Source organism: Sus scrofa, chromosome 1 (genome assembly GCF_054392235.1).
Source record: "Sus scrofa isolate SSC_HxYL_T2T_F1_AM1 chromosome 1, Sscrofa_HxYL_maternal_Yorkshire_Landrace_v2.0, whole genome shotgun sequence".
Classification (NCBI taxonomy): Eukaryota; Metazoa; Chordata; class Mammalia; order Artiodactyla; family Suidae; genus Sus; species Sus scrofa.
This window is the reverse complement of record NC_139383.1, coordinates 262,418,243-262,446,094: the sequence shown is the minus strand read 5'-3', so window position 1 is coordinate 262,446,094 and position 27,852 is coordinate 262,418,243. Positions and strand designations below refer to the sequence as shown.

The window sequence follows — 27,852 nt, the reverse complement described above, 5'->3', positions numbered from 1 at the left end:
TCTGTTGGTCCTTTAAAGCAGGAAATAAAGCTCATGAGAAAAACCACATGCTAGTGAAGACTGGTCGATTTTCGAAAGTGTTGCTGGGTGAAGAGATCCCCTTGGTGATGGAGAGAGTAGCAGGTAAGCAGGTTGAACCAATATTTACTAATACCAAGTATATACCTGCTGCTGAGAAAGTTTTGGCCGAGAGCAACAAGGACAGGGATTCCTAAGAGAGGCTAATCAGACACTCTTCAATTTTTTTCTGCACAACCTAAGCTGTTCAAGGTTCCTAAAGATTGTATTAATTTTCTATCTGTAAAGGTAGTCTGGAAAGAGGAGAGGAATGGAATTAGATGTTCATAGCAAAAGGGGTAGACTGATGAATCAATGACAAAGATTCGGGACTAAGCCTTGATGGAAGCTGGAGCTATGGAGATGAGAATTCATCCTGAGGCTGGAGAAAGAGCACACTAGAGCAGGCACAGGTCCTGAATAAAGCCTGGAGAGTCTCCTGAGATAGATACCCTCTAGTCCCCTCAAATTTAGTTTGGGTGACTTTTGATAGTTTGCAATTTTTAAGGAATTGGTCCAACTCATATAGGTTGTTGAATTTGTGTGATACAGTTATTTGCAGTATTCTTTTGTTGTCCTTATAATGTGTGGGGTCTGTAGTGATAGCTCCCTTTTCAGCCAGATGTTGTTAATTTGCATGTCCCCACCCCCACATGATCTCTCTGGCTTGAGTTTTAATCTAAGAACCACTCTTTGGTTTCATTAATTTTTCTCATTGTTTTTCTGTTTTCCACTTCATTTCTTTCTTTTCCTTTATTTAGAGAGTGTACTCCCCTAATAATGCATTCATTATTTCCTTCTTTTATGTGTCTTGGGCCTAATTTGTTCTTTATTAGTTGCTTAATATGAGGTTAGAAGATCAACTTGAGACCTTCCTTCTTTTTAAATATAAGTATTTAATACTATAAGTTTCTCTCTAAGCACTGCTTTAGCTGAGTTCCATAAAATACATTTTCATTTTCATTCAGTTAAAAATACTTTCTAATTTCCCTTGAGATTTTTTATTTGGCACATGGGTTGTTTAATTTCCAAATGTTTAGGGTTTTTCCAGGTGTTTCTCTGTTATTAATATCTAGTTTAATTCCATTATAGTGCATGCATACTTCATATGATTTTCAATTCTTATAAATTTATTAGGCTCATTTTATGGCTCAGGATATGACCTATCTTGGTGAATGTTCTATGAACACTTGAAAAGAATACATATTCTGTTATTATTGTATGGCGTGTTCTATAAATGGCAGTTAGTGTTCATTCTTCTATATCCTTATTGATTTTCTGTCAAGTTCTATTAATTATTCACTATAGATATCTCCAACTGTATTTGTTAATTTGTCTACTTCTTATTTCAGTTCTGTCAGGTTTTGCTTCATGTAGTTTGATGTCTGTTCTTAGGAGCAAATACATTAAGGACTGTTATGTCTTCTTGGATAGTATGTCTTCCTGTATAAGTCACCCCTTTATCAGTATTTTATGTCCTTTTTTATCCATGAGAATATTTCTTTATTCTAAAATCTATTCTCTTTGTGATAATATAGCCACTATAGTATTCTTTTGATTGGTGATTCCATGGTATATTTCTTACCTTCCTTTTGCTTTTGTCAGTCTACTATATTTACATTTAAAGTGGGTATTCAACTTGTAATTGAGTCCTTTTGAAAATCTAACCTGAAAGTCTCCATTTTTTTATTGAAATGTATAAGACTTAAAACCACATGGGTTCCATTACATCACTTTCTTTATGTTATGGTTGTGATATATATTCATATACTCACATTAAAAACTCCATTAGACAATGCTATGATTTTTTTCTTTTTTAAAATTACTCAATGCATTTATTACATTTATAGTTGTACAATGATCATCACAATCCAATTTTATAGGATATCCATCCTACAACCCAAGTGCATTCCGCACCCCTCAAACTGTCTCCTTTGGAGACCATAAGTTTTCCAAAGTCTGTGAGTCAATATCTGTTCTGCAAAGAAGTTCATTCTCTCCTTTTTTTAGATTCCACATGTCAGTGAAAGCATTTGATGTTGGTGTCTCATTGTATGGCCGACTTCACTTAGCATGATAATTTCTAGGTCCATCCATGTGGCTAAAAATGCTGGTATTTTGTTCCTTTTAATGGCTGAGTAATATTCCATTGTGTATATGTACCACGTCTTCTTGATCCACTCCTCTGTCAATGGACATTTAGGTTGTTTCCATGAATCAAACTTGCATCCTCATGAATGCTAGTCAGATTTGTTTCAGCTGAGCCACAATAGGAACTCTGTTAGTTCCTTTCTTTCAGCACTTGAATGAGGTTATTTAACCACTTTGGTCTCCATGGTTTTTGATGAGAATCCATAGTCATTCAAATTGTTGTCTCTGACTGCTATATGTATAATTTATATATATATATATATATATAATATATATATTAATCTTTGGTTTTTGAGAGTTTGATTACAGTGTATCTGGACATTTTTTGAGTCTATCCTGTGAGTATTCTCAGAACTTCTCAAATCTGTGCATTTATATCTTTCACTGAATTTAAGAAGTGTTCACCTATTATTTCTTTTATATAATATATATATATAGCATCAATCTATTTTTTCTCTCTTCTTGGACTCTAATGAAACAAAGTTAGAACTTTGATATTGTCCCACAGTTGCCAGAGACCTTATTGTTTTTCTCTCCCCCAGTCTTTTTTTGACTCTTTAGAGTCAATAGAAATTAGATACTTTCTTTTTTTAGTTTATTTTATTACTCAATGAACTTATTACATTTATAATTGTACAATGATCATCACAATCCAATTTTATAGGATACTTTCTATTTATCTATTTTCATGTTCATATTTCCTTTGCTCATCCTCATTGAGCCCATCCATTAGTTTTTTTTTAATTTGTTATTGCATTTTTCTCTTTTTAAATTTCTATTCAGTTTGTTTTTAGAGTTTATCTCCTCAAAACTCCTTTTTAATACATTTTTAGAGTGTTCACCTTTGCCTTAGTAACATGCTTACAATAGCTGCCTTATTATCTTTGTCTGATAATTCAAATATCTAGACCATCTTAGGGCCTGTATTTGTTGATTTTTCTCTTCCTGGTAAAAAGCCATAGGATTTTTCTTTTTTCCTTAGAATTAATTTTAATTAATTAAATCCTAGACATTCTGAATATATATATATATATATATTTTTTTTTTTTTTTTCTTGGTGGGGACACATCCACAGCATATGGAAGTGAATCAGAGCTATGTGACAGCCACAGCAACCTATACCACAGCTTATGGCAATGCTGAATCCTGACCCACTGAACAAGGCCAGGGATCAAGACTGAATCCTGATGGATACTAGTCAGATTCATTTCCATTGAGCCACAACGGCAACTCCCAGACATTCTGAATGTTATATTGTGAGATTCTAGGTCTCGTTAAAATACTCTGGAGATGTCCATTTGTTGGTCTTTTGTTTTATTTAGTTTCAATAGCAAGTAAACCCAGTTAGGTTTAGACCACACATTCTGTCTCTCCTCCTGCAGGTGGAAAGTCTCATGTAAATTCAATTGTCAAAGCCCCTTTTCTGTTCTGATTAGGCCTGCTCCATGTGAGTACCTCGTAGGGGTTAGTTTGGGATGTGGATACTGGTTTATATTGCATGTCTCAAAGCTGTGGTTCTTTGTGTTTGTCCCTTGCATTTGCAGCTCATGACTGAGGACTTGTGGAGTTCACACATAGAACTAGAGAATCTCTTTCTCCGAATCTTTCTTCCCTAGAATTTCCTCTGTACCCTTTCTCTCTTATAGTCCCTTTTCTTGGCTTTTAGGTAGAAAGCCAGAGTTTCTTTCAAGTTGTGCAGGCCATGTTACTGAGATGGCCATCAGGATGAGGTAGCAAGAGAAAAGAGAGAAAAAAATAGTGGTGATTCTTTCCAAACTCTTTGAATCATGGGGACCCTTTTATTTGTTCTTTGAGTCAAGGACATGAGCTTTCTCTTTGGGCTTTAGGTGCCCATGTTGCTGCAGCCATGGCAAATTACCTTAAAATGCTGTGGCTTAATACAACAAACATCTGTATCTGCATATTCTATGGCTTAAGATTCCAGGTGTTGCCAGGCTGTTTTTTTTCTGGCACAGAGTATTTTACAAAATTACAGCCATCATGTTGCCCAGGGCTTCAGTCATCTTAAGGTTTGACATTGGGAAGGTCTGCTTCCAAGTTGATTCATATGGCTGTTGACAGGCTCCAGAAGTTCCACTTCAAAGCTCCCTACAAGGCTTTTGACAGGCTGCAGTGTCTTGCTGGCTGTTGGCCAGAGACATAGTTTCTTGGCCTGTGGGCCTCTCCATAGGGCATCTCATGACATGGCCACTGGCTTTCCTCTGAACAAGAGAGGCAAGAATGAGCAAAATGGGAAACAGATTCTTCTGTAATCTAATCTTGAAAGTGACATCCAAAAATTTTGCCATATTTTATTGATTGGAAGTGAGTCATTTAGGTCAACCCATATTCGAGGGGGAAAGAACTACAAAAGACAAGAATATCGGGAAGCAGGGATCATTAGGGACCATTAGGGACCATTTCAATGGTTGCCTACAACACTTTCTTAAATGAAACGCCTGGTGTGCATGATTTTTATAAATTGAACGATAATTATATTATTTTGTATTAGTTTCAGGTGTACAGCATAGTTATTCAATGTTTTTATAGATTATATGCCATATGAAGTTATTAAGAAATATTGGCTATATTCCTGTGCTGTGTATTACATCCTGTAACTTATTTACTTTATACCTATTTGTTTGTACTTAATCCCCTTCAGCTATCTTGCTCTTCCCTCTACCCCTCTCCTCTTTGATAACCACTAGTTTGCTTTCTGTATCTGTGAGTCTGCTTCTGTTTTGTTATATTCATTTGTTTTATTTTTTAGATTCTATGTGTGAACTCCACAAGTCCTCAGTCATGAGCTGCCATGTTTATGAAAACATTCAATATTTGTCTTTTTCTGTCTGAATTATTTCACTAAGCATAATACCCTCCAGTTTCATCCATTTGTTGCAAGTGGCAAAATTTCATTATTTTGCATGGCTGAGATGATATATATGTATGTGTGTGTATATATATATGTGTGTGTGTGTATATATATATATATATATATATATATATATATCATCCTTTACATTTGTCTATTGATGGATACTTACGTTACTTCCATATCTTGGCTATTGTAAACAATATTGCTTTGAACATTGGGGTGCATATGTCTTTCTGAATTAGTGTTTTCATTTTCTTTAGATACATACCCAGGTGTGGAATTTCTAGATCATGTGGTAGTTTCTATTAACTTTTTTGAGGAAGCTCCATAATGTTTTCCATAGTGGCTGTGCCAATTTATATTCCCACCGACAGTGTTCAAGGGTTCTCTTTTCTCCACATCCTTACCAACATTTGTTATTTCTGGTCATTTTGACGATAGTCATTCTGACCAGTATGAGGTGATATCTCATTGTGGCTTTGATTTTCGTTTCCCTGATAATTAGTGATGTTGAGCATCTTTTCATATGCTGGTTGGCCATCTGTATGTCTTCTTTGGAAAAATGCCTCTTCAGGTCTTTGCCCATTTTTCAATCAGATTGTTTGTTTTTGGATATGGAGTTGTATGAGTTTTTAATATATTTTGAATATTAACTCCTTATCAGATATATCATTTGCCAATATATTCTTTTATTTGCTAGGTTACTTTTTTGTTTTGTTGACGGTTTCCCTCACTGTGCAAAAGTTTTTAAATTTGCTTAAGTCTCATTTGTTTATTTTTGCTTTTGTTTCTCTTCCCTGAGGAAACATATCCGAAAAAATGTTGCTAAGACCTGTGTCACTGTGTACTGCCTATGTTTTCTTCTAGGAGTATTATGGTTTCAGGTCTGGAAATATACTCTGTAAAATCATGCTTATCGGCATGATCTTTAAGAGTATATTATATCTTCAAGCCTTTTCCATGTAACATGGAAGAATATAAAATGCTGTCACATGTTTTGTTCTCTTTCTTTCCTGGCAAACAGAGATGCCATCTGGGTTCAATAGAAATTAAGGATGTTGAAAAATGCAAGGCAGATCTAGAAAGAGCCAAGGATATGGAAAATAAATGTGGGTATGTTTGGGGCATGATATTAATGCTAGGATGGTTTTCTAATCTGAATGTTATTAGGCAAATTAAGTATAAGAAACATCTGGCTGGAGGAAAACAATGCACAATTAGCAGGGTAAACAGAAATTAGTGGAGTAGGTTGCTTCATTTTAAACTGTACAAGTTTGCAAACTTCGTAAGTCTGAGGTCAAATCCCATTCCATAAGGGATAAATTAAGCTACTGTAAATTGGTTCTTTATCGAGTAGTGAAATAAGAGAGAAGTTTTTTTCTTTTTTTTTTTTTTTAGACTACATCCATTTAAGATGAATATATTAAAGCTCTTGAGGAATTAGAATCTTCCCGTATGAAGCTGGCAAGTTGACGAGCAGATAGGAGATTCCTAAAAGTGACAGATTTGCTTTTAATACTCCAAAGAGGTCCACAATAATATTTTTCATGCCATATGATCTTTGGTCATATGGTCTCAGTGCTCCCCTATCAAGAGGTAGAGTCTGTTTCTTCACCCCCTTGAGTCCAGATAGGCTTTATAACTGCTTTGACCGTTAGAATAAGGCAGAAGTGATATCACCTCATCTCCAGTTATCCCTCTTAACAGATTTAGCTGCTTCTGCTTCCTTTCCCTGGGGGCTGTGAACTACCAGATAAAAAGTTTGGACTATTCTGTTGGTAAGAGAACCACATGCAGATGCATAAAGCTTCATACAAGTGCTTGAAGAAGCCATCTCGGTCATGCCGCTGGATTGAGCCTGTAGGTGACTCCAGCCACAGCTTCTGAGTTCAGTTATCTCATAGAATCGTGAACAAGAATAATAAATTATAATTTTAGGAGTTCACATCATGGCTCAGTGGTTAACAAATCCGACTAGGAACCAAGAGGTTGCCAGTTCGATCCCTGGCCTCGCTCAGTGGGTTAAGGATCCAGCGTTGGCATGAGCTGTGGTGTAGATGGAAGACATGACTCGGATCTTGCATTGCTGTGGCTGTGGTGTAGACCAGCAGCTGTAGCTCTGATTGGACCCCTAGCCTGGGAAACTTCATATGCCACAGGTGCAGCCCTGAAAAGACAAAAGACAAAAAACAAAATTTTAAGTCATTAAGTTATGTTCACACCCAACAATAGATCATTGGAAAACATTCTTTACATACAGCCAGAATTTGAAAATCACTTCTATATTATACATAGACATTTGGGGAGTTCCCGTCATGGCTCAGTGGTTAACGAATCCGACTAGAAACCATGAGGTTGCGGGTTCGATCCCTGGCCTTGCTCAGTGGGTTAAGGATCCAGCGTTGCCGTGAGCTTTGGTGTAGGTGGCAGATGTGGCTCGGATCCCAAGTTGCTGTGGCTCTGGTGTAGGCCAGTGGCTACAGCTCCAGTTGGACCCCTGGTCTGGGAACCTCCATGTGCCACAGGAGCGGCCCTAGAAAAGACAAAAAAAAAAAAATACATAGACATTTGGGAGGTTTATAATATTATAGTATTCAAGCATAGGCTATCACTGACAAAAAAGACACACAAAAAAAAAAGTTTGTATAGAGATTGTAACTGGGTTCAGTCATTATACCATCCAGATGCTCTCAACACCATATTACTCTCTCAAGGCTGCATCCTTAAAAACAATTTCCACTGTGGGAATGGTGGGCAGAACATACATTGCAAAGACAGGAGAGCAGGTAAGGAGCCTCCTACTGCCCCAGTCCAGCTCCAGGAATAATCATCAGTCACCTCTTCCAATGATCTGAATACAGAGGTATACTCTATAGCTTAACTGTTTATATTCTGAATCTTAAATAGAATGAATAAAATAATTCACTATTGGTCTACTTAAACATTATTACGTATTTGTGTTTTCTTATGTTTTTCTATGTTCATAACACCTGTTTGTTTTTGGCCTCCCCCTCCCAATTTAATAGAATGTACTGGTATTTTTATAGCAATTTTTTGGAAAGCATAAGCATAATGATTATATAATTTTTCTTCTTATGCATTTAATATGCTTTATCTAGCCATTCTTATATTATATGTTAAGACTATTTCCAGTATTCCCAACACTCTGCTTTTGTAGTTTGTACTGTAAATTCTAGTCCTGTACATAAATGTATGTGCTCATCTCTGATTATCTCCTTAGAGAGGATTCCTAACTAAAGGATATGATCATTATCATACCTTACTTAAAAAAAATAATATTATTGAATTAGGCTGCCAAGGATTAACCATGCAGAACAGTTCCACTTTCATCCAACTTTATAAATGGCAGATACATTCCATGTGGAGGACTAGCACCAATTAATTAGTAGTAGTGACCTGGTACTCCTTGAAAGGACTGCAAGACCACATCTGGGTCCAGCAGCAAAGAAAGCTAAGATAAATTAGTGGTGTTTAACCTCAAGGAGGGATGGAAGAATGCAAGCACATGTGTTTTGTGTCTGCCAATCCAGTTTTAGCCAATTCTGGGGTTGAATATAAATTCATTAATATTTGCCAACATGTAATGTAAAAAAAAAGTCTTGGTTTTCTTATCATGTATATTTCCATTATAAATGCAATTCTATAGTTGTTCATATGCTTGGTGTCCACCTGAATTTATTCTTCTGTGAACCCCTTTTCCATTATGCTTTGTCTGCATTTTCAATTGTCTTGCTAACATAGACTTAAGAGAGTGCTTTATATATAAGAATGATAACATTGTTTTCTGCCATTTTCCAATTTATTATTGTCCTTTTAACTTGTTTACAGTACTTTATGATGATAAAAGTATTAATTGCTATATGGTCAAATAAGCTAATATTTCTCTTTGTGATTTCCTCCTTTGTTTACATGCTTAAAACATTCTTCCACACCCTACAGTCTTATGAATGTTCATCTATATATTCTTACGGTTTCTTTATGATTTAATTTGTATGTCTCTCTTTAATCTATCAGAAATCTAATATCCTCCTAATCCATTTCAAAGAGAGACAAACTAGAAAAGGAGACAAAGAGACGGAGTAAGGAAATATCAAGCAAATTGAAAACAATGATATTGATGATGATGATGACACTGAGGATGATAATTATCATTAGAACTAAGCTGAGGTTTCATCCATAGTAAAAGTTAAGGTGAATATAGGAAATGAATAAAGGCTGATTTTGTGTTGTTGGAAGTTACGCAGTTGTCTTCTTAATGAGTAGAACTTTGTTCACAGAGAATATGTAACTATTACAAACATTTATGCATAAAACTTAAATATATCACAAAAATATAAAGCAAACACTGAAACTACAAGTAAAAATTGTCAAAGACAGTGACCATACCAGATTTTAACATACTTTCAGTCTTGAACAGATGGAATAGATTAAAATGACTGTGGATATAGAGTATTTGAATAATGTATACAATAAAATTGATTTATAAGATAGAAGAATTTATATCACAACCAAAAAATGCTTATTTTTGTTCAAAATATATGGTATGTTTTAATGGATGTTATATATTAGGTCATAAGAAATTCCAATAAGAATAAAAAATGTACACTCCTATCCTCTGACCTCAATGAAATAAACTTGAAAACTAATTTCAGCATAGTTTAACAAAATGTACAAACAAGTAAAAATAACAACATAAAATAAACTTCCCACTTCAATAATTTCTGGGCCAAAGAGGAAATAAAAGTCTAATTATACATTGTTTAGAAAACAATAATGACACTACATGTGAGATTTAGCTAAAGTTACAGTCAGTGGAAATTTTATCTGCAAAAGCTCTACTTAAAAAACAGAATAAATGAAGATAAACAAAGCACTGAAGTCAAGGAACTACAAAAAACTGTTCATGATAAAAACATAATTTAATATATCAGAAAACAAAGAATCCAGTGTCAGTACTCTAAAAGGCCCAACAAAATAGATAAAATGCTTAGGAGAGTAATCAAAAGAAAAAAAACAGGGAGTTCCCATAGTGGCTCAGCAGAAACTAATCTGACTAGTAACCATGAGGTTGTGGATTCGATCCCTGGCCTTGCTCAGTGGGTTAAGGATTCGGCATTGCTGTGAGCCATGTTGCATTGCTGTGAACTGTGGTGTAGGTCGCAGACACAGCTCAGATCCCATTGCTGTGGCTGTGGCATAGGCCGGCAGCTGTAGCTCAGATTTGACCCCTAGCCTGGGAACTTACCAGTATATAACATCAGAAAGAAACTAAATAACACCATACATATGGTTGAGAATACAATAATTTAAATGTTTGCTGCTTAAATTTTTATGTTAATTTTTAAATCTACATTTAAGGACAATTTCCTAAGAAAAAGGTACATTATTAAGACTTCCTAAGAAGAAATACAAAACTTTCAATGAATAGATAACTTTGGGAGAATAATGAAGGAAAATAAAAATGTTACTCAAATGTAAAGTAGTGGTACTAGTTCTGAGTAAGATGGAGCAAGTACACCCTATCTGATGACAACTATAAAATCTATAGCGTACATGGACCCACTATTTGAAGACTCAGAAAAATGAACAGTAGTGGGTGACTTGGGGAGGAAGAACAAAATTTAAAATACCTCTGAACCAGCAGTAAGTTTACCATTTTCTTCCCCTCCAGGATCCCCTGGGCTCAGTGCAACAGTCTGAAACCCAAAAGGAGGCATCAGTGTGAAAGAGAGCGCTCCAGAAGAGGCATTCAAGTTTGGGATTAGAAAGAGAAATTGTGTATTTGTTTTTCCTCTCCCTGTTTTGATAATGTCTTGGCAGCAGCAGTGATGGCATAGACTACAAAGAAACAAAAATCTGTAGGAGCCAAAACTTGGAGGGAGAACCACCCTCTCTTATTGGTGGATTTGTAAATTCAAGAGGTCAAGGCATTGTCTTCCTGCCATTTGGTCCAAATGCAAACACTGTCACAGAAGTGACCAGCAGGAGAGTGAAGCAACCAGTCTCAATTTTAGGGGCAAAGGACTGAAAGAAGGTCCCCCAGAAAACTGTGGTATAATGAAGAGATCATGGGGAGCAAATAGCTTGGGAACTTCTGAGATGCCTATATATATATATCCACAGCCACAGACACAATACGTGATCCAAGCCATGTCTGTGACCTACACTACAGCTCCCCACAACGTCGGCTCCTTAACCCACTGAGCGAGGACAGAGATGGAACCCACATCCTCATGGATCCTCGTCGGGTTCATTAACCGCTGAACCATGAAGGGAACTCCCTGCCCATGCATATATTTGATCTTAATTAGTAACTGACTATAAGAAGGAACACCAGCCAGGTCCCAGATTAACCCTGGGGGCTCACACACAGGAAAAATCCTAATAGCCTTGCCAAAACTTTGAAATCTGAACTAACATTGGAGCCAACTCCCATAGAAGACTGATTGTGACCAGAACCTCCCCTGCCAGCTAAAACAAAAATATCAATACTTTCCATAGGACTTAAAGAAGACACAGAATTTCACACAAACACACAATACCACTGGATGGGATGCAGAACCTCTAGAGCTCATACATTTCTATCGTGAATGAGCAATGGTACCTGTACCACTCTGAAAAACATTTTGGCAGGATTAAATGAGATAAAACACATACAATGGAGTATACTTAACCATTTAAAATATCTAGTGTTATAACCAGATTGACAACATTTATTTACATTGACTGCTTTTTCATTGTTTGCTAGGATTTTCCATCATGAACTCCATCTTTGGATAATGCTACTTAAAGAAATATACAGGGTGGCATATTTTCCTCAGTCTCTTAAATGAGAGAACATCTTGGTTAAATTCACAACCAAAAGATATTCTTGTACAGTCACAAGCTGGCATCTTTCTCCTGTCACTCCTGCCTGTCACTGTGATTCACTCACACGATGTGATAGATTTGAAAACAAAATAAGACACTATTCCCAACATGCATGGAAACTGACGTGTTATCCTTTCTCTGCTACAGTGTCTTAGACTTGATTCTTGACATCTCAGAAGGACCTTTGCCAGCACCATTCTCTGCTTGCTTCCTCCATTTCCCTTCCATCTCTCTCTGCACACAAATTCATTCTCTCTCTCTCTCTCTTTTTATTTTTATTTTTTTTGCTTTTTTGGACTTCACCTGTGGCATATTGAGGTTCCCAGGCTAGGGGTTGAATCAGAGCTGTAGCCCCTGGCCTACGCCACAGCCACAGCAATGCCAGATCCAAGCCATGTCTGCGACCTACACCACAGCTCACAGCAACTCTGGATCCTTCACCCACTGAGCAAGGCCAGGGATTGAACCCTCAACCTCATGGTTCCTAGTGGGATTTGTTTCCACTGCACCACAACAGGAACTCCACAATTCCCTCTCTTTTCACAGCATCTACTTTAATGTGATTTTGTTGAAGTGAAGGGTGGGATGAGGCTTTGTGTCCTTTATACAAGTCCCCATGGATAGACAGACACTGAGGACCATTTTTTTGTTGATCAGGGCGCAGTGGTGAAATAAATTATAATGCATCCCCCATCCCTTATATCACCAACACTTTTTTTTGTTTTCATGGAAGTCTTTATGTCATGAGATGAATCTCAGGTAGTTTTTTATCATTCTGGCTTCATTATGTCATTTCAGTATCTTCTCAATCTTAGTTTTTGCCATAGCGAAAGTTCATCATTTTGTGTGTCTTGTGTGTCCGTTGTTTTTTGTCGGTAGGCCAGGGTTTCTGAACCTTGCTGCTCCTGACATGTTGGGCTGAATGACTCTTGGTTGTGGGGGCTGTCCAGTACCTTGTGGGAGGTTTAGTTGCATTCCCAGCCTCTATGTTAAATATCAGTAGCCCTGTTTGCCCCACAGATATCTCCCAACACTGCCCAATGCTCCCTGGTGGTGGGGCTGGGGAAGTGGGTGAGGTGCAGCATCCTACCTCATGGAGAACCACTGCTTTAGACTAGAGAGTCTAACACATTAGCAAGCCCTGGGGAGCAGGGCCAAGCTTGGAGAGGCAGTCTTAATAACATGCAGGCAAGAATTCTCTAGCCTCCACTCCTTACCACAAGGACCATGAACATTGGCCTGACTTCAGCCCTTTGGAAAAACACAGAGCCAGAGTATGTTGGCCTGAAGCTCTCACTCCTAGGACACACGTCAGAATTATCCAGAGAGCTTTAGATGCACCTAGACCCACAGCTGAGACCTCAAAATAGTGTTTTCATCAATCCTTTAAAAATAAGGCATTTACTACAACTGTCGATAGGTGGTGTTATTTAATGTGACCCTGAATATGTACATGCATTACTATATGACACATTTAGTTTTAAAGGACATTTGGATAACTCTGTTTTAGTATAATTCAGTGCTTTTTGTGCCAAAAAGAGACAATGACTCCAAGGAGGGTTGGCAATGAAAAATATGGAAAAGAAGAATTTAATCTAATGGCCACAGCTGCTCAGTTGTAAACTCTTGCCAGAGTCAGCCACTACTGTGTACGTATATGTAATATAGAAGGCATCAGGTGAATTTACTATCTCAAACTTAAAGACCAGAAATCCTTACAGAAACTGATTTAGGGGTACCCGCTGTGGTGCAGTGGGTTAAGAAGCTGATTGCAGCAGCCTGGGTCACAGCAGACGTGTGGGTGTGGGCTCGGACCCCATCCCAGCATGGTAGGTTAAAGGATCTGGCAATGCCACAGCTGCGGCTCGGATTCAATCCCTGGCCCAGGAACTTTCATATGCTGCAGGTACAGCCATTAAAAAAAGAAAGAAAGAAACTAATTTATAACTTGTTCTTACAGGAACCTCCCTAATTTGGGGTAGGCTAAGCTTCCCAGGGTTTTTGTCCCTACTTTGCTTTTTTTTTTTTTTTTTTTTTTTTTTTTAGGGTTGCACCTGCGGCCTATGGAAGTTCCCAGGCTAGGGGTCGAATCGGAGCTACAGCTGATGGCCACAGCCACAGCTGCAGCCACACAGGATCCTCGCTGCTTCTGGGACCCACACCACAGCTCACGGCAACACCAGATCCCCAACCCACTGAGCAAGGCCAGGGATTGAACCTGCATCCTCATGGATAGTAGTCGGGTTTGTTTCTCCTGTGCCACAAAGGGAACTCCCCTCTACTTTGCTTTTTAAACTTAGTTGTCTTCTAATTTTATGTGATTCAACACCAAATATTTCTAGCTTTCTACTTTCTGGGAGTATGGTGGGATTTCACTTCCTTACCTTTGGAGTTAGACATGGCCATGCATCTTTCTTTGGCTAGTGAAATGGAGCAGAAATGATGTGTGTCATTTTAGGGGGGCAGTGAACAATTCTCTATGTCCTCTTTTCTATGCCATAGCATTTATGAAAGGAAATATTTTGAGAGGAGAGCCTCCAAGGCTACAGATTTGAGTTTATGAGGTAGGATCAGGTTCAGCTGAATGTGACAGGAAAACAATATAAAAACAAATTAGACCATCTGAGATGAGGATGATGGTTCTGCTCTGTGAAGTCAGCAGGAACCCGGGCTCTTCCCTGGTTACTACTCACCCATTGCTATAATGTCACCATCATTCCTATGATCCAAGGGGGCTGCTAGAGATCTGCTACCATATTCACATTCCTGATAGAAAGATGGAATAAGGGGTAAAAGGAAAAGACAACAGGCAAAAGAAGCAGCTGTCTTTTGAGGAGGTTTTCTAGAAGCTGCCACACAAAACCAGGATTTATATATCATTGCCCAGGACCCAGCACATGGCAGCATCCATCTGAAAGGGAGGCTGGGACATGTAATCTTTATTTCAGGTACCTGTGTGCCTAGCTAAAACTCAGGAGCTCTATTGCTGTTCAGGAAGGGCAGACCAGGAGTTCCTGTTGTGACTCAGTGGCAACGAACCTGACTAGTAGGGCACAGGTTCGATCCCTGGCCTCGCTCAGTGGGTTAAGGATCTGGCGTTGCTGTGAGCTGTGGTGTAGATTGCAGATTAGCTCATATCCGGCATTGCTGTGGCTGACAGTTGTGGCTCTGAATTGACCCCTAGCCTGGGAACTTCCATATGCCTCAGGCTCAATGCTAAAAAACAAACAAAAAAAAAAAAACAAAAACAAAAAAAAAGCGGGGGGGCCAGATGTGGTAGGTAGGTGGCTAGGAATCTCTGCTACAGTGAGCATATGACCTAAGTTAGAACAGTTATAATGGCCCATCTCCTCAACCACAGTGCTGTGTTAAGGGATGGGTTTATAACCCATGCCTGCTCCAGTGGAGTCTTTTTTTAAGGTGGTGGCAGTGGTTGCTTTTGTTGAGTTTTTAAACGTGAGCTCATGGAGAAGAGTCTTCTCAAGTCATAAATCTGAAGACAGAATCTAAATTTAACATGAAAAGAAAAGCAGCAGTTAGAGAAAAATGGAAGACTTAGGTAGTTCTTGATTTCCTTTTCCAAGCTTTTTTTGAGATCAGTCTACTCCATGCCCTTTCTCCAGTTACTTACTGAGCCAAGAAATCCCTCCCTGTTAACAACCAGAAGTTGGGTGCCTATTGCTTGCAACCAAAAAGTTCTAAAGCAATCATCTACCTCCCTGGTTTTGTGGGGATCCTGTGAGTTTGTACACATAGGAGTTGCCATGGTGCCTGGCACATAAGGGTCCTGAAATGTTGGCTCTTAATGATGTATTTGACATAACAGAGTAGAGGAAATTTGGGCAGACTTTCTCTTTTTGAAAAGTCACAGCTCACATGAGCTCTTGCTTATTCCCTGGAAAGATTGAGAACTTTCTTTTGTTTGCTCCCTCTTCTCCATCCTTGCAATTGTCCTAACTGCTCTGAAATTGTTTGCAAGTCTGTGTTCTCTTCTGATAGCTCTTGAACTTCTGCAAGGCTGGAACTGAGTCTTACTCAGCTTTAAATCTTTAGTATCTCACATTCTGGCACAGTAGATGGTCAAGAAATATTGCTAGAAAAATAAGGACTTGAAGAGTATTTATGATGAAGTGTGGCAAAAATAGCAACCAGCATTTGCAGAGTACATGCTGTATTCAAAGCACTCTCCTACGAACTCAGTTTTTATGATTATATCCTCACAGTAACCCTTAATATGCTATTATTATCCCTCCATTTTACAGGTGAGCAAACTGATGTCAAGGTGGGACAACCAGTGAATGACAGGGCCAAGATCTCACACAGGCAAATGGACTCCAGACCCCTAACATTTCGGCCCCTGCATTCTGAAGGTATTTCATTAAATATAGATGGAATTAAATCATTTGATATTAGAGACAAAGAAAACTTTATCACTGAATTCCGTCATGAAATAGATGCAGAAATTGAAGCCAAGAATTGGAAGCTTCTTGGTTGGGGTGATTTATATACTTGCAGAGGCCTATTTACCCAGGGCTCCTGACTCCTAGCTGGAATCATTTTTTTCTGCCTCTTATACAAAGTTTACTCCTCCTTTGCATTTGCACCATCCCTTTTGGGGTGTTGTTTTGGAAAAACCACTCCCAGGTGACAACATGTGTTTCAAAGTAATAAACCAGGTGCCATTTAAAGCCAAGGAAATGGACCTTTGTGAATCTCACCTGTTGAAAGAGACCACAGGCACATAGGTGAGAACTGGGAGAAAGGAAAGGGACCCTTACTCATCATCGGATTTCAGAGCAAACTTCACATCCTCCGCAAAGGCTCCCAAGGCCAGGTCTCTCTGCTTAAGGTCTTCATGCACTTAGCAGGGTCAGCTGTAACTGTATATGTTATTTCTGGAATACCTGGTTAATGGTCACCTGATTGCTACCTTCTAAATTCCTCGGGGACAAGATCTATGTCAGTTTTTGTTCCTCCTCATATTCCAGGTGTCCTGGCACACCATAGGTGCTCAAAAACATCTGGTGAATGAAGGCGTGAACAAATGGATGAATAAATAAATGCTTGAATGTACTACCATGACAAGTCATGGCTATGGGCTGCACAGGAGCAGATGCAACCCCTAGATGGTGCATCTGAGGTTGGCCCTCAAGAGTGCACACTCACACACACCACTAATCAGAAATCCCCACCAGGAAAGTCAAATAAACATCTACTTGGGGCTTTGAGGCACCAGAGGGGGAAAAAGAGACACAAAAGGTGAGCAAGCAATTTTCAAAGGATGCTTTCAACTCCCTGGCTAGTCCGCGTGTGTTTTCCTCTACAAAGTGTTTCCAATTACTGTGGCACTCTCGGTATCTGGATCCATCTCCAGTGAATTCCTCTGCAGCTCCTGCCAGACATATGGGATCAATCAGGGCTTCGGCGCTGGTGCGCTTGCTGCGGGAATGTTGACAGCCTGACAGACGCGGGGTTCTGGTGTCAAGGAATCTCCGAGAGTCTTTGGCTTGATCCCGGGAGGAGAATGAGAGGGGGAGGAGGGAGATAGAGGCAGAGATAGAGAAAGGAGAGGGGAGAGGGAGAGACAGACAGAGGAGGGAGAGAGTGAGAGAAGGAGGGAAGCGAGAGATTTTTCTTGACTGCCCCCTTTCCTTCAAACATTTTATAGGCTTCAGGGAGAGCGAGGAGGAGGAGAGAGGGAAAAGACGAGAGCGAGAGGAGTAGCGAGCGCGCGCCGATCCCTCCCCTGTCCCCGGCCTGCCGAGTCTGGACTGTGTCCCCAGTGTCAGACAAGAGGCTGCTGAGTTTCGCGGCCGCCGTCCCGCGCCCCGCGCCGCGCACGCCCCTCCGTGAGCCGGGCGGCAGAGCATCTCTCCGCGTCGGGCCGACGCCTGCGCTCCGGGCGACCGCTCCGTCTCCAGCGCGATGTGGGCGCGCCTGGCCTTTTGTTGCTGGGGTCTGGCGCTGGTTTCGGGCTGGGCGACCTTTCAGCAGCTGTCCCCGTCGCGCAATTTCAGCTTCCGCCTCTTCCCCGAGGCCGCGCCCGGGGCTCCCGGGCGGCTCCCCGCGCTGCCCACGCCCGGGGAGGACTCGGCGGCGGCGGAGAGCAAAGTGGAGCGGCTGGGCCAGGCGTTCCGGCGACGCGTGCGGAGACTGCGGGAGCTCAGCGAGCGCCTGGAGCTCGTCTTCCTGGTGGACGAGTCGTCCAGCGTGGGCCAAGCCAACTTCCTCAGCGAGCTCAAGTTCGTCCGCAAGCTGCTGTCCGACTTCCCCGTGGTGCCCACGGCCACGCGCGTGGCCATCGTGACCTTCTCGTCCAAGAACAACGTGGTGCCGCGCGTCGATTACATCTCCTCCCGTCGCGCGCACCAGCACAAGTGCGCGCTGCTCAGTCGCGAGATCCCGGCCATCACCTACCGCGGCGGTGGCACCTACACCAAGGGCGCCTTCCAGCAAGCAGCGGTAAGGTGCCCGCCCTCCCATCCCCGGCCCGGCCCTGCCCTGCCCACCCGCCGCTGCCTGCCCGGCTCTAAGCCGGGCTCAGCCCCGGGCAAGCGTCCCCATCCCCAGCGTCAGAATCATACCTATCCTTCTGTTGTTGGGGGGAAGATCCCTTGGGATAATGGATTTTAAAGGCTTAAGGAGCTGTCACGCTCCTTATTCAGTGGTCTTTGAGGACCCTCTTAGGAAGGGATCTTTGAGATGCTGTTCATATTCAAACTCCTAGGGCTAGACCGCGGCCAAACTGGAACAGGTGAGTACGTTTTACAAAGTGTCTCTAAAGGTAAGAGGTCGAGTGACCTGTTGTCTAATATGTGATTTTATGTTTGCAATATGCCTTTGGTTGTTCTGAGTCCTTTATAAGATTTTTAGCACTTTGAAGAAGTCTTTTCCAAAATCTAACTTTTTTTCTGATTATGAAGTAACACATTCAAATAGAAAATTTGGAACATATAGAAATGTTGTACACATGGTAGCAAGCCAATGTTTGTGGAATGAATGAAACCAAAAGGGGGGCGGGGAGCACCTCTAAGCCCATCACCTTTGAAAAGCCACCGTTTATATGTTGTTGAACCTTTGCCCAGTATGCACATCTGCACACACTTTAACCAAACTGGTGTCTTGCTGTGTTGTAGGCTACGTTTTTCATTTGTTATATCATGAAATGATCTACATTATTATGTATCTAATATAATGTGATTATTATATACCAGTGCTACTTGCATACTCTTCGGATGAAATGCAAGCACTGTAATCTATTTTACCGGTCACTCATTGTTGGACACTTAGGTTTTTTATTAACTAAGTTATGATAAACGCAAATACTTACGGACCCCTTTGATTACTTCTTTAAGAAGAATTTCTATATAGTGACCGAATTAAAGAATATGAGCATTTGTAAACTTCTTGATGCATATTGTCCAGTTCCCCCTTGGAGACACATGGATTTACATCCCCACCAGCAGAGTATCATGGCAGTAAGTTTGCCACCTGGTCACCAGTAACATGTGCTCATGTTTTTAATGCCTTTTCCAGCTTGATAGATGACTAGAGGTATCATTTTAGCAAATTCACATTTTTTAGCTTTATTGGAGATGAACATTTTCTAATACATTTGCTGGGCATTTGTATTTTTCCTTTGAAAATTACCTGGTAGTAACTCTTGCCCATTTGGCAATTATGATGCATGTTTGTATGTTTGTTTTTCTTAGTGATTTCTAAAAGCTCTTTGTGTAGAAAGACCAGTAACTCTTTTTTTGTACATGCTGCAAATGTTTTTCCAGTTTGCTGCCTTTTACTTTTGTTTACCATAGTGTTATTAGATGGATGATTTAAAATTTTATATATTCAAATCTATTAAACTTTGTCCTTAGGAGCATACCATTCCTTAGAATGGCTTTCTTGTTTCTCAAATCAGAGAAGTATTCTCCCATCTAACAGTTTAATCCATCAGAAGGTTATTTTAGTGTATGGTATGACAAAGATGTCTAACTTAATTTTTAATGACTAGTTAGCCAATTGTCCCAGCATCATTTGTTGACTAGCCATCCATCTTTTTCCAACTTATTGAATGACACTTTTATCATACACTAGAAGTTTAAGGGTATTTGATCTCTTCCTGACCTTCTATGACATTTTATGTCATCCTGGATGATAGGATATTCTCTTCTACTATCTATTATTTGAAAGCTTTGCAAAAGTGATTTAATTATTATAACTTTACAATATATTTAAATATCTAGTAGTACAAATTCTCTCTCCCTTTACTTTTTAAATCAATTCTTATATACTTATTACTTAATGTGAACTTTTAATTCCTTTTCACATATTCCAAATAAAACCATCCAGAATATTGATTACAAAAGATGAAATAGAAAATTAAGGTGGGGACTATTTACATTTTTTTTTTTTTTTTAGGGCTACACATGCAGCATATGGAGGTTCCCAGGCTAGTGGTCTAATTGCAACTGTAGCTGCCAGCCTACACCAGAGCCATAGCAATGCCAGATCCGAGCTGCATCTGTGACCTGTACCACAGCTCATGGCAACACCGGATCCTTAATCCACTGAGCAAGGCCAGGGATCAAACCTGCAACCTCATGGTTCCTAGTCGGATTTGTTTCCACTGCGCCACAACAGGAACTCCTACGTTTTCTAATAATAGTCCTTCCAAGTCAAAAGTATGTCCATTTATAACCAGTTCTTTTTGTATCCTGCAGTACAGTTGTAGATTTCTAGTAACTAAGTCTTTTATATATTTTTTCAAATTTAGACCTAAAGGTATTCTGGTCAGTATTGCTGTCATAAATAGCATCTTTTCAAATTAAATTTTAAACAATTATTCTTGATATAAAGAAACACTTGATTTTTTAAAACATCAATCTGCATCTGGATTCTTGTTCAAGTCTCTTTGATTCATCCTTTAAAAATATTTTTTATTTTACTGGTAATAAGTATTTATTATAGATAATAAAATAATCATAAACATTTTCTGTAAATACACTGTAATATCTTAGTACATACCATTTTTGACTTTTTCCAGTTGCCAAGGTAGTATGTTTTCATACATGTACATATATCATGCATAGATGTTTGCCCCAAGGGATTTATTATGTTCTCTTTTGTAACTTGACTTTTCCATCATATTTTGCAGCCTTCTTTTCGTTATAAGAAATATACCTCTACTTCATCATTTCTCATGGTCACACAGTGTTCCACTATAAGATGTGCCTTTATTTTCATCATGTGACTATTATTGTATATTTAGGTTGTTACAAAGCAACACTGTGCAACTAAATCTTTGCTCATGTCTCTAATAATTTCCTTAGCACACATTTATGAAGTGTTAGGTATTATTCCTTCAAAGAGGATGCCCATTATTTTAAGGCCTTTGATGCATGTGCCAAGTTCCTCTGCAAAAATGGTACCAAATTGTACCCTACATGCAGTGTCTGGGTCTGTATGCAGGAGGCAGCATATCTCATTGGCCATCTATAGCTCCTTTTTTGAATGCCTATTAAAATATCTTGGGATTTTTATCCATTCTCATTTGAGAGAGATTCTTTTTCTTAGTGATTTGTAAATGCTTTTTAAATCTTAGTGATATTAACCTTCCCTCTGCCAATAATGCAGAGTTTTTTTCCCTCTGTGTTTCACTTGCCTTTGAATTTTGTTAATGATGATAGCATCTATCATTTTAGCCATCTACTGAATCTATTTCTCTTTCCATTTGTGTTTTCCCCCCTTTCCTGTGAAGTTTGAAAGGCTCTTGCATTTAAGAGATGAAATATCGCCCTCTGTTTATTGTGGTAGTTGTGCCAGACAGAGTTCAGTTTTGCAGACCTAGTAGGCTGTTGGCCTCCATTCCAGGTTCTCATGAAGTCCCCAGTACTGGCCTTATTCCTGACGGCACTGCCCACTCCATCAGAGAAGAACCCCACCACATTAGGGAAAGACTTGCCATAGACAAGCTCCTCTGTTTGGCTTGGCCAGATCTGCCTGGGGCCTCTTAGTCCTCTTGATCCAACATGGTTAAATGGATAATGAGTTGAGTACGCACTGCTCTCCTCAGGACCTGCTTTCAGCTTTCTTCTTCCAAATACTACATCCTGTCTTGGAAAGTGGAATTGCCAACAGGGTTCCAGTGCCTTTCTTCTGTCTGGATCCATTTGTCATCTAACAAGCAGAGGCTGCTCAAAAGTTTGTGTGAAGTGAACTTTCCCTTGACTTTATTTTCCTTTCCTCATCTTGGTTGGGTTATAAGAAGGTGCAGGAGGAGGTCAGCTGGACTCAGTGCCTGTCTAACCTGGAAACCTCTATGTGTTTACTGTAACTGTGCCAAGCCTTTGATGAGCATTCTTAGGTATAACTAAAACATGATCTTATGGGTAAAATTCATTGAAGAAGACTGCTATTTAGAAATGGCATTAGTGAAGTTCCCATCGTGGTGTAGCAGAAACAAATATGACTAGTATCCATGAGGACACAGGTTTGATCCCTGGCCTTGTTCAGTGGGTTAAGGATCTGGTTTGCTATGAGCTGTGATATAGGTCACAGACTGCAAATGCGGCTTGGATCTGGCATTGCTGTGGCTGTGGTGTAGGCCAGCAGCTGTAGCTAAGATTGATTCAGCCCCTAGCCATAGGCTGTGGACGTGGCCCTAAAAAACAAACAAAAAAACCCAAAAAACAAAAAAGCAAAAAAAAAAAAGAGAGAGAGAGAGAAATGGCTTTAATAGAAATTTGAATGTGAATTTTGGCAGAGAGATCGGCAAGCCGGTTTTATTGTGGAATTAGTTTGAAAACGGTTAAGCTGTGTCGTGTGGTTTGGAAACTGTAGACATTCCATCCGGGACATGAGACCCCTTGTCCAATTCTCAGGCGTGTGCAGGATGGTAATAGTGCAGTGGATTGTGACCTGGCCTATATGTGAAATTGAAAATCCTGGGGATGTTTTTGACTTTTCCCAGGAAAATGTGTTTTTCAAGTCTTTTCCATTTGCAACTAAATGACCACATGGCTGTACACAGATATAAACACAGGCAGACAGATATGCAAAGGCATAAACATGCACATAGATACACACTTGCAAGTACATGGCTGCCCCTCACGATTCAGACATCTTACTCCTCTTATGGAAAATCCTGAAAGGGAGCTTTTCCTTTACCAATGAGAATTTTGCTGTTATCTCTCAACACATGTGATTGACTAAACGGAAAACGTAACAGCATGGCTTCATTTTTTAAATGTGGTGTCAGAATTGTACAACTTGATAGGAAACTCTATGTATGGACTTTTTTTTTTGAATGGATGAACTGCAGTGTAGATGTTTTCTTTTTGGACGCCATCCCAGCACTCATCAAAGAAGACAGGACTAAAGCAGTGAAATCTATAGTTGGTACAAATTCTTCCAGAGACGCATTCAATAAATGGGGGAAATATTTAGCACCTTGAACTTGATTACATGAAGGGCTTTTACAAAGTCAACAAAAAGCTCTTCAGCTTTTCCTTGCCAGCGGTTGACTGTTTCACAATGACCTTCCTTCTTGGTTTCCTGCCCTACCATGTATTTATACATTGGCTCTCCTAAACTGCCTAATTTGGATTGGCCTCTCTGTGAATGCAAGACTCTTCAACTCCTGAGCATTTCACGTCATAATAAAATCAGAGCCTCTCACTCCCACTTCGCTTTTGCTAAATATCTGTTACGCAATCATAGCGTGGAGCTTCCTTTGAAAAAAGTCTCTGCTTGCTTTATTGTTTCAGAGTTCCAGAAATATGATCCTCTGGTGGGGAATGTGCTGCCTCACCAAAAATCTGAGCATTAGACGGTGAGGAAACTGGGACTAGATGGGCAGAAAGTCTTCCTAGCTTAAGGAGAGGACATAACGTAATCTGTCTGCTCTTGTACTTGTTCACACCTTTTCCTGCTCTCTCAGCCTCATGGGGGGAAAATCTATCTGCTTTTAAGCATTCTGATAAAACCTGGAGTTGGGGGAGATGCTGTTAGATTAAAACCCTGATGAATAAAATTAGAACTGTTTTATATTCATAGGACAAACCAGTATAGCCTGTGCAGCAGCCTTTCTGATGGCCCAAATGCTGCAGAAAAAAAGGGAAGTTTGCGTTCTCTTTCCCTTTTGGAAGAGATGGGGGGAGTCATAGGATCTGCAGTGGCTTCAGGAGCATGATTTGCATGATTTAGATGTTGAGAACTGCTCAGTGTAGAAGGGCCATATTCTTTTTTTTTTTTTTTTTTTGATGCTGGAAAGATGATCTTTCTAAATGCACCTCTGGAAACATTCTCTTTTGTGTTTGTTTTCTTTCTTTCTTTCCTTTTATTTTTATTTTTTGGTCTTTTTGTCTTGTTAGGGCTGCACCCGCAGCATATGGAAGTTCCCAGGCTAGGGGTCCAATCAGAGCTGGAGTAGCCAGCCTACGCCAGAGGCAGAGCAATGTGGGATCAAGCCATGTCTTTGACCTGCACCACAGCTCATGGCAACACCGGATCCTTAACCCACTGAGCAAGGCCAGGGATCAAACCCGCATCCTCATGGTTCTTAGTCGGATTCGTTAACTACTGAGCCACAACAGGAACTCTTCTTTTCATATTTCTTAAGCATTTAAACAATTCTCATGTTGCCTAGGTCTTCTATAGGAACTTCTTTGGTAATCCCATCAGTACTTTAGAAATGTGATTGAATGAATGAAACCTCAGGGCTTGAAATAGATCCAGACTTCTTGTGTATTTTCCAAGCAAAGATGAGGCTGAAATCCATTTGGGGGGAAAAGAGAGAACAGGAGCGAGTGAGAGAAAGAGAGAGCACAAATAATTCTCAAACACTGAATTCCAGTGTATTCTTAGTCTAGCATTTGCATATTTTGTTTATTAGTTTGGTTATTCCCAGCACACCAGACACTGATATGTAATAAGAATGTGTACCTGGGCTAATGTTAAACATATTTATCATTCTTGGCTGCCAATGTTGCATTATGTTTGTTTGAAATACATCATGAGAGTACTTGGTCAAAGACTGAATGCTTAAACACAGAGCAAGGGCAGATGGCTCTGTCCTTTTTCACTTCTGTGGTCACAGGATAGGAAAGTCTCCCTCAGTGTCCTCATGGTACAGATGTGCTAGAGAGGATTTGTGCTTAACAGTGACCATAAAGTAAAATTATTAACTGTATTCATTCCTGACCAGATATACCTTTCATTTGTATATTTGTTTGTCTTTTTGCCCTTTTTCTTAAGGGCCGCACCCATGGCATATGGAAGTTCCCAGGCTAGGGGTCTAATCGGAGCTACAGCTGCCAGCCTATGCCACAGCCATGCCAGATTCGAGCCGCGTCTGCAACGCACACCACAGCTATGGCAACGCTGGATCCTTAACCCACTGAGCAAGGCCAGGGATCAAACCCGTCACCTCATGTTTCCTAGTCGGATTCGTTTCAGCTGTGCCACAATGGGAACTCGTACCTTTCATTTGCAGAGTGCTTTGTAACTTAGCAAGCACTTTCAGGTTATGATTTTACAGAATCATTTTTTTAGAAAAGGCAAGGATGCTAGGAGAGGTTAGGTAACTAAGTAAATGCCAAAGGAAGAGTCAATCCAGTCCTCTGATTTGTCATCTGGTCTTTCTCCTCCTCTCCCCCCACCTCCATTCCTACCCACATTTTACGGTATCACCTCCATGTATTGAGTTGTATCAAAAGCCAAGGAGGTGTAGGGAATTCCATCTCCAGAGCCGCAAAAGTGTTATAGAAGATAAAATCCCCAACAGCCTAACCCAGAGAGCAAAAACCATAGCTCTAAGGCCACAATTATTCCATGGGTACATTTCAATTGGTCCTCAATGTGTGTGAAATATATACATATGTATGACATATGTATGTGTGTGCGGGTACATATGTATGTGTATGTACTTGCATGATTAAAAATATATATTTAATATATATATATTAATTTTGGCAAGCATTTTAAAAACCAGGAGATAGCATTTTTTAAAAATCGGGGCTTGGGCTTATTCTTAACAAACAGGAGTATGTCACAATTCTGAGTGTGATTTCTCTGAGCTCATCAGCATCATCACCTGGCACCTGGCACTTGGAATTTCATTCTGTGGTGCTTGATTGCTGTTCCACACGCTAACATGGACCGATCATTGGCAGAGCCTGAGATGGTTTAATCCCTTCTAGTTTTTTCTTCTGAGCTTCCTTTTTAATTGAGTGAATTAAGTTTAACTGGATTAAGTTTAACTGGATATAATAGAAAAATCAAAGTACCACTGGCTTAAACATGACAACCAGTTATTTCTTTCTCAAATTAAGTCTTGAGTAGAAAATTCAGAGCTAATATGGCAGTTCTGTGATCTCCTCAGGGACCCAGCATCCTTCCTTTTAGCCCTCTGCTCTGTCATCTTCAGATCACCTCATGGTCCAAGATGGCTGTTGGAGCTCCAACCATCAGGGGTTCATTCCAGATCCCAGGAAGCAAGGAGGGGCAAAGACAGTCATTTTGCTCTTTAAGAAGACTCTGTGGCAATTCACACAATACTTCCACATATATCTCATTGGTGAAATCTTGGTCTCAAGCCCATCCTTAGTTTTATGAGTTTTATTACTGAAAAGGAAGGAGAGAGTGGATTCTGAGGAAGTAATAAGTGGTCTTTACCAAGTCAGTGTGTTAGGAAGAGTGTGTGTCTAACCAGAGAGGTATCTGGAAATCCCACTTTGTTTCTTGCACAAAAGACACTGGCTGACCCAGCTCAAGGTTGAAGAGTCAGGCCTTACCTAAGTAAAAAATATCTTTGTCTTTGTGCTAGATTATACACTTTTTTAAAAAAAAATCCAAAACTATCAAAGTTAGCAATCCATTTAAATTTTGGCCATGGAAACTTCCTATGTTAGTTTCTTAGCAGTTTCTAAATAACATGACATTCACTCCCAAATAAAAGATTATATTGAGAGTGATGGGAAAAAAAATGCATCCCACAAAATAAAATCAATATTTTATTGTTAATTTAGTTAAGCCAAATGAATATTTCTAAGGAAAACACAGTTCTTCTTTGGATTTTCAGAGGAAGATGTAAGGTTAAGAGACTTCTACACTAAGAGGAATTTCCTGTTCTGTACTATCTCTTCCTTTCCCATAGATTTTAAAGAGTATTCTCTAAATCTCCCCACGCCATGTGAAGAATGGATTTCTGGCATAGAAACTGCTTGCATATAGTAACCTGCTTTGGTTTGGAGGCCAATTGCGGATAGGAGACATTCTGTGAGATGTTGTTGTAGCCCATGAATGTCGTTACAGTGCTGTATATGAAATGAGTGATAGTGGTAAGAAAATGAAATCTGCAGTGTATTAATAGGTGTATTTTCTTACAATCTTGATGAAAAGATTTTCAACATATTCATCTGCTTTGCTATCTGCCTTTCTCATGAGGTCATTCAAACTGTTTGCTTTGTGTAAAGAGTTAAGCAATAACAATTTTTCAAATTCAGAGCATTCTTTCATAGCTGTAGTGACCACGAAAGCTATAAACTTGAGGATAGAGTCTCATTGCTACCTATGTTGAAATAGTGACAACTGCCTTGTTTTAGGCGAATAGATGTCTTTCAGAATTAAGGACCAGATAACTTCCTACAAGATTAGTAGAGAAAAACAGTTAACAGAAAGTTCTTAGCAGGGCTTATTACAAGATTGAATCATTTGCTAAGCAAAGTTAGTTTACTTAGTGTCTTGACTTAGTCATTTACTAAGTAAAGTCCAGGCTGGGTATTTTTCCAGTTGTAAGTTATTGCTAGAGTGTATAAAATACATTTTGAGGTACGTGAGTTTGATGCACTATTTTAAAATTTCCAAATGCTTCTGATGAC

General features: G+C 39.7%; 1 protein-coding gene and 1 long non-coding RNA gene across 2 annotated transcripts in view; both read left to right on the top strand.

Annotated features, from left to right (window-relative positions):
- The window catches only part of LOC110256901 (uncharacterized), a 95,015-nt gene extending 84,131 nt beyond the window's left edge, over positions 1-10,884 (top strand). The window contains exons 3-4 of the long non-coding RNA XR_002338981.2: positions 9,119-9,295; positions 10,776-10,884. This is a non-coding gene — a long non-coding RNA (uncharacterized LOC110256901). The remainder of the gene's footprint in view (positions 1-9,118; positions 9,296-10,775) is intronic.
- Positions 10,885-17,560: 6,676 nt separating this feature from the next.
- The window catches only part of SVEP1 (sushi, von Willebrand factor type A, EGF and pentraxin domain containing 1), a 202,198-nt gene continuing 191,906 nt past the window's right edge, over positions 17,561-27,852 (top strand). The window contains exon 1 of the mRNA XM_003122075.6: positions 17,561-18,436. Within this exon, the coding sequence (XP_003122123.3) occupies positions 17,900-18,436 (537 nt within the window). The 5' untranslated portion in view covers positions 17,561-17,899. The remainder of the gene's footprint in view (positions 18,437-27,852) is intronic.